At 38.3% G+C, this 8,084-nt stretch overlaps 1 protein-coding gene across 2 annotated transcripts; it reads left to right on the top strand.

The window, feature by feature from the left end:
• Positions 1-2,405: 2,405 nt before the first annotated feature.
• Positions 2,406-7,842, top strand: LOC143378003 (uncharacterized). Of its 2 annotated transcripts, none has more exons than XM_076829879.1 (3): positions 2,406-3,003; positions 3,275-3,394; positions 7,707-7,842. In XM_076829879.1, exons 1-3 carry the CDS (start codon positions 2,860-2,862, stop codon positions 7,833-7,835), a joined length of 393 nt encoding a protein of 130 aa, XP_076685994.1. In that variant the 5' UTR covers positions 2,406-2,859; the 3' UTR covers positions 7,836-7,842. The 2 variants fall into 2 exon arrangements, with proteins under 2 accessions (XP_076685994.1, XP_076685995.1); XM_076829880.1 differs by having other exon boundaries at positions 7,697-7,842.
• Positions 7,843-8,084: the final 242 nt, after the last annotated feature.

Raw genomic sequence — 8,084 nt, 5'->3', positions numbered from 1 at the left:
CGAGTTTAATCGAATGAAAATGTAGTCGAATAAAAATGTAGTTGAATAAAAATGTAGTCGAATAAAAATGTAGCCGAATAAAATTTATTTCGACTAATGCCCAACTCTGTGTAGACTAACTAGTCACTCTGAGAAATAAAGCTATGTCTTCGCAATTTACCGTGTCTGCTTAGATCATCTTCAGATTACCTAGTTAATTTGCACTTTACCGGCTTTACGCAAATCAGCGGTAACATACACATTTCTTTTCGAATTCTTGATAAAAATATTCATCTTGTGTAGGTATTTAATAAAATTTATAAACGGAACTTAAATCATAGACATTATATCTTCGACACAAAATGCGCTGCCTCTAAAAACCGCGTTGCGTGCCCAACACGATTAACTAGCACTTCCAGTTGCATTGCTCGGAGCACCTGTGAGAGAAGAAATTCGAATTTAAAGTAATTGTGGCGAACTAAACACATTCGACTTTACTCATTTACTCCCTCGAGAACATTGAAATCCCTTCACAATCCCAATTTCACTCATCCAAAACTAAGTGAAGCTTCCTCTTCCACCATTTTTCAAAATCCACAACCGCATTTGGATCCTTGGTAGCCTCAACCTTCACTTATATTCCGGTTAATTCCCCTGATCGATGGTTCCAAGCACGGATTTCCCTGTTATATCGTGTGCAGTACAAAATAATACCAAATAGCGTTTTGGTTCTTCATCAAAAATCGCGTAAAGAGCCAGAAAACTGAGTCGTTCGACGTTCAAAGCGATAGTGAGGTTGACGCCACGTGGAAATAATGCTACACGGAAATCGATTCGCAGCAACAAGTAGTATCATTCTCGCGATGGAAAGTAGGAAAAAAGGTAAAATGGGAAATAAATAGCGAAAAATGATAAATTGATTAGAAAACATTCGTTAAATCCAACAGGGCAACCAAGTTCCACGTTATTCTTCCCAACTATTTCATCAATTCGATTCACAAAAATCGAATAATTTTCATCAGCTCTATTCCCATACAGCACACTCTCGTTGCAGCAAAGTTACAGAATGGTTGCAGTGCAAGATTGCAATGTTGCACGCAACGTTGCCGCAAGGGTGCAGTAATAATTCTATGTCCGCCTCCTGCAACGTTTCGGGCAGTAGGGCTAAAAATATAAATAACGGTGTTATAATATTGTGTGCAGAAACATAGAAGTATAAATCTCGCGTTTCTTTTTCTCAAAGAAAATTATTTTCCCCCAAAGGGATTCGCGAACCGGCGACCTGTAGCGTCGTAGGTGAACACTTTATAGCCGCAGCTACAACCACTGATTGATAAGAATGCTAACGTATTCAAACTTATATTCCTACCATGCAAAACTTTAAACTCAAATTATTCAAAAACGAAGACTCATTTTGACAAACTCCATTAGGGTTTCGTAACACTAGTAGGTATGTACTACAACTTCCACCATGTGTCATTCTACGCATTAAAATATACAGGGTGACTCACCTATCATTTAAATTTAAAATATCTCCGTTGTTTGGAATGATACGAGAAAATGTGTCAGGAATAAAATGATTGCTAGACAAAAGGGACAACATTTTATACATGGCTGAATTTGTATTTTTATTGGCTATAACGTTATAGTAATGAAAATACGTCATCCCATTAAAGAAATCATCGATGATCTTGAAATTTCGGGAAATATAACCTCGAGACAAAAATCGTCTCTGTCAGAATAATTGTCTCTCTGTAACAAACATTGTTTTCCTTAGACATTTTCTCGTATCATTACAAACAACGGAAATATTTTAAGTTCAAATGGTAGTTGCAGCGACATTGCAGGAACGTTGCCGCAATACTGGCGCAACGTTTCTGTAACATTGTGGAAACGTTACCAAACGTTGCCGTAACGTTGAAGAAATATTGTAGGAACGTTGCCGTGCAATATTGCACCGCAACATTGATGCAACTATGCAGCAATAATTCTATGTCCGCCCGGTGCAATGTTGCACGACAACGTCTCAGCAACGTTACATCCACATTGCGCTGCAACCATGCAACACTGCAAGTTTACTGCAACCATCCTGCAACGTTGCCGCCACGAAGTGTGCTGTATGGGCTCTTATATGAAGACCATTGAACTAGTTTAGATAACTATTCACGACGGTAGATAAAATATGAATGAAAGAGAGGTTTTTACACTCACACTTGATTGATTAACATCTACAAGCAGTATTCTTATGGCCACGTTAAGTAACCATGCAATAAAATATGATCTAAGCCATAATAATCATAATTATCATTTTACACAGCAACACAATTGTCACCAGTACTTATATTGTAATCAAACACATGTAAATATTTCACAAGATAAACATTATCAATTTTCAGTAACATACTCATTCGCACTTAGACGTCCATTTATGAAAGACACCACAAATGCGGAGAGAAGCTAAGACACGTGTGTTCACCATGACATTCGGCGCAACAATGCAACGCATTCGACAGTAAACGATCGATTCTGGGCGCCTCTACGCATGCGTAAAATCCCCCTCGGCTAAAATTTCCCATAAAGGCAAAATAATCGAGCATAGTCACGCGTGACGCGCGAATTTCCGTAATACTCGACGCCTCGCACCTGCAACCCCTACGCACTGTCTATCTTCAAACCACAGGTGATATTTCTCCCTTTTTTCCTTCGGCGAAGAAAATTACCATAGAAGTTGCAAACTTTACCACCGTCCTCGAATTTCTTGCCAGCTGGAGTGACAATCGTAATACGAAAATACAGGAAATATAGAATAATATGAAAATTCGAGGCTAAGATTGATGGAAATAATGTACCTCCGCGCAGTCGTGTCCCGAACGGGGAAAAATGGACTTCGAGAGCGGTCATCATTGTAAAATCAGTCGATCGATAGGTGTGCCACTGGGTCTGTGGCCTTATCGATGCACAGTTCTTGGCATAATGAACGGTGCTTTTGCTGTAATAATTATTATTCTCTTCATGGTCGCGCAGGTACCAAGTTCTTGTTTTCTTTACTGTTCGTTCGAACTGGAGTGCCAACAGCTGCATTCAGCCCGCCTTACTTACTGGTTACTTTACATATTGAATTCGAATTGAATCAAGAAATCATCGTCATCATTGAGATCGCTGAATTTGAGATATCTAATCCTTTCTTTTCATTTATTTCTTCTCTTTTTACAAAATTCAATTGCTAGCATTCCCGTTGCACGACCATATATTAAGTACGGTTAAAGGAATGTTCAATAGCAGGGGATACTTGCAGCTAGCAGTGTTTATCACGCACGAGTTCAGTGTGGATCTGTTTCATAAGTGCGCGATTGGTATTGTACCGCCTACGTTCTACGTAATGAAGTATTTCTATTTTATGTGGAATATGGACCAGGTATGCTTTTCTAGATTCTCTTAATGACATGGCTTAAAATTGAAATAGCACTGGCATGTGGTAAAACAACAAATTCGTTTAATACGATCGAATTTAATTTAATTAACACGGAAACTTCGGTAACCCGAAAATTTCAATTTTTTTAAAACTTTACAGGCTTAGAAGGATTCTCAATGGGAGTGTGTGGCCACTTTTATTTTCTGCTACTTGTTGATTCTTCTGGGTGGTATTACTTCATAAAGGTCAATGTGCGCTTTCCTATTTTTCCTGTATATCTTGGAAAATATGGTAGATCTAAAAAAAATGGTAATATGCTAATTTAATGGTTTTCTGTGTTATACAAAACGGCGCGCAGTAAGGTAGATGACCCTAAAAGTTGGCGAAAAATCGAAATACAAAAGAATGTTGACATATCTGATTTTTTATCCCTGGTATAGTTGAAATATGTTAGAAATAAAACGTATATCCACAGCCTGCGACAACTCTTCTTTCCTTACCCGAGTCGGTCAAAAACAGTTAGCTGAAGGAACTCCATTACATATTTATTCAAAGCGATTTGTCAAAAAATGTTGTGTAGCTATTTTTTGTATTTTCTGTATTGTAAACTTCTGTTTTGCGATGAAGCCGTCAATGTCAGGTGTTTATTTAATTACTTTTTGTTGTTATACGTTTGTGCCAAGCAATAATACCTTCATAAAGTTTAATTCAAAATTGCCTCGTATAACCTTAATTACCATAGCTGATCTACACAAAAATTAAACATTTACTATACTTCCAAGTCTGATCAAGTATTGTTGTTTACACAGTTATCATCTCTGATTACCAAAGAACTGAGATTAACTTCCAGATTCTGCTCGTTTTTGCTCGAATCCCTAAAATTTCAAGTTATTCAAAAAGGTTCCGAGTTCATGAAAGTACTGTCTTTTTGCAATCAGGATATTTTTCGTCTCATTTTTATCCCCCAAAAGTCGTCAATCTCTGCCTAAAGAAGCTTTAAACTTATTATTGCCTCCAGTTATAAGTCATGATAATCATACTACACCGTTGCAGTCTGATAATGAATATGATGACAGTGATACTATTCAGTTCACATGATCATTGACATGATCACTGCATTGCCGTACAAAAAAAAATAAAAAGGTTTCACAGATTGTATTATTATATATGTACAAAAATGTATTAAATAAGTTTAAAAGAAGAATCTTTTGTTTTATTTACTTTAAAATAATCGTTTTTAATTAAGTTATTTAATTAACATAAGTTCTCATGACGCCTAGGAATTGATGCCAACTTTTTAGGTCTTTTACCCCACTGTGCGGCGCAATCATACTGTTGGACTTTAAATAAAGAAACGTTCCCCACCAGAAACAATTAAGGTTGCCGTCTCACCGGGCCTCGAATGTGTGCGTGCGCTCACACAACCTAGGAAAAGCGTATACGCGAAACCGTTTCACCCAACTTTCGTCCTGGAATCGACAAAAAGGAAGTTTTTGAGGGTATAGTTGCCTCCAGTAGACATCAGTGCTGGGTGGTCTGGTGCGTTTGAATGCTAATAAGCACTGTACGTTGAAATAATAATGAATTTATGACTCGTGTACTGAGATAGACTCGAGAAATGACAGAATGAGGCTTCAAGGATTCTCCGTCATCGACGCTGATGGTATATTCGCGCCATGTACCATCAGAACCGGTGGAAGTCCAAGCTAGCCGATATATGTAGGAAAGACATAAGGTGTGTTCCGATTCACGCATTATGCGCATAGACTGCAGAGAAAACCGTTCCGTTTCAGTCTATGCGTGCATTGGTGGCGTTGGTGGCACATAGGATTCTCTAGAATTCTCCCACTTCTAGCGCATGAAGCATGCAGTTCACGCGCGCATGCGTATTTGTCTCATTACGTACGCTTTGAAAAACATACTCCAAATTATGTGGTCCCTTCCTCGAAGTGACAAAAAATATAACCTACATATATGCTACATGACAATAAATGTTTATTGGACATTTCGTTCTTTTACGCTACATTTGTGAACCTTTTATATTTTTTTATTAATTTAATAGTTTTACCACTTTTATAAAGAAAAATCATGGCCGGAATTACCCTACGTTAATTCCGTAATTCCAGTCAAATGGGCATTTTTGTGTTACTGCTTCCAACATTGTTACAACGTAAATTTATGCTTTCTCGGTTATACTAATAAAAACTAGACACTTCAAACTATCAATTCATATAAAAAATAGTAGTAAATGTGTAAGTTGCTAAAATTTTATAGCGTTTCTTGCTTATGTAGCCGGAATTACCCTGCTTTTCTCTGTTTGCAGTATTCGAATTCGAAATACAGAAGTACACGTAAAGCGACAAATACGCATACGCGTAAAATGTGCATTAGCCGCCCATGGTTTGATTTTCTGTAGTTGCTGCACGCATCATGAGGTAGAAGTTGGAGGATTCTAGGAAATTCTACGAATCATGTTATGCCGTCATTGCACTCATTGCATGAAATGCAACCAACTCAACGGACCCAATTTCGAAGCGAACAGCACATCTAGAAAGTTTTAGGCAGAGTCGAAACGGAAGTTAGACACCATATATATATATTCTTTCGGTAATTATTTAGAAGTTTTCCATCCTCACTGATTTCAACGATTTTTGGATATGATGACGGGGATACGATTCTGAACAATTTTTTCCTATACAGTATTTCCTCATTAGCGGCTCGCTGGTCAGGACCGGCGTTGAGCCCGTCTCGTGAACAGAGCCATAATTCCGAGTGTTCGTTTCTCGCTTCTTTCTGGCCGAAGGGGCGAGCGAGATGGAACACCGCGTGCGCGGCGAGCGTGCGCGATAGCCGCAAGCGCTTACTGTGAGCACGACAACCGCTTCACAAAATCTTGACGCAGGTCTGGCTCGTCTGTTTGGGCCCTAGGCGAACTTGCAAATTGCGCCCTTTATTATAATACATTATTTGAGTTTATTGATGACCTTACTCTGAATTTTTATTCGTAGTTTAAAACAGTTGCAGTACAATTTGTAATATTTTATTTTAAAGTATATTTTCAACAATACCATCAATGAAAATACCAGCAATGAAAGAGAACACGAGATGCAAAATGGTATTTTCTCTGGCTAGTGTCTTCAAAGGCGATGCCGCCAATAAGCTGCACCTCACTGAGTTTCGTGGATTTCGACACTCGACACGAGATTCACTACAGCATAATTAAACAATTTTTAATTCTTCATCGAATCGATATGACAGTCACACCAATGGATTTCTTATGTTTTTTCGATGAAAATCATGATAAATTTCGCAAAGATTCGAATGTAAATGGAGAACTTGAGATTCATCATTTTTTAGTGCAATATTATGAGACGGCGAGAGCTACAATTCATTGGTGTGACTGCCATATTGATTTGATGAAGAATTAAAAATTCTTTAATTATGCCGTAGGACTACATTTCACGTTCGACCACGCGGTGTCGTTTGGTTTTTGACGGGCTTCGCCGTCCACGTCAAACCGATTCTTTTCGAAGAGTTTTACCACCTACCGAGGCGTTCCGCTAATTAGGGGGAAATATTTGTAGCTACGTACATAGCTGCGTTGCGCCGTTTTAGGGTTTTATACCTACAGGAGCGGTGGTAATGTGTGCATGAATTGCGCCTGCGTCAGTCACGCACACCTAACCACCCCTCTTGTAGGCGTTTCCCCCTCCATCAGCGGTAGCTGGAATCCGCCGATCCCTGCTTTGATGCGAGACGCAGTTCTCGTGCCGTATTCTTAAAGATAGAACAGAAAATGTGGCAATTATGCATAAAAAATTAGTCTACATAGAGTACCTGGAGATGTCACCTCTGTAGAAGTTTTTTTTATCGACCGCAGTAGTTTCATTAGAGTCCGTCTGTTTACAAGGGACGCTTCGATCGATTCGGACCATAACAAAAATGAGGCGGCAGCCTTAAGCAACTTGACAGCGCAGTTTTATAGAGCGTAGGAAACAATTGATTAGAAACAATTTCAACAATTTTTTTATATCTACAATAGTTTTCAAGACATACAGGACAAATGGAAAGCGCACATTAACCTCTAAGAGGTGGTTTCAGCCTCAAGAACCAAAAAATGGCGGAAAATAAAAATTGCCTGGTACTTCTATTGAAATTTCTTACAAACCTGCTGAAAAGTTGAAAAAAATCGTAATTTTTGGATTATCAAAGTTCCCTTGTAAGTTGTATTTACCCGAGCACAATATTTTATAAATTTCCTATTTTTTAAGCAAATTTTTAAGACACTTTAATTAATTTACACAGAAACATCCAGATGAAGTACATCTTCGAGTGGATCCAATGCGACTATGATTCATTAGCGAATGAGCGGGAGCTTCGAATAACAGAAAAGTGTGCTGACCGAGGAACAAAGATAAGCAAGTGCTGGTTGTGTGAGTATTGAAATTATATACTGCTTAGCTAACTAAGAATAAATATTGACCGCGATTTCGGGCAGAGAAATTACGAAATTAAGTATTTCTCTTAAGAGTGCTCCAGACGCTGATACATGTTGCATGAAATGTTGATACATGTTTCATGATATAGGTTTCACCAGCTAGGTGCGTGAGCAAGATGTAAGTTTCATGAAACCGGAGGCTCCTTTAAAGTTGGAAGAGTCTTCAAAGAAATGAAAATGCGGATGGGTAAAAAA

This window comes from Andrena cerasifolii, unplaced genomic scaffold (genome assembly GCF_050908995.1).
Source record: "Andrena cerasifolii isolate SP2316 unplaced genomic scaffold, iyAndCera1_principal scaffold0019, whole genome shotgun sequence".
Lineage (NCBI taxonomy): Eukaryota > Metazoa > Arthropoda > Insecta > Hymenoptera > Andrenidae > Andrena > Andrena cerasifolii.
Note: the sequence above shows the minus strand (reverse complement) of the source record. Positions and strands in the feature narration are given on the sequence as shown.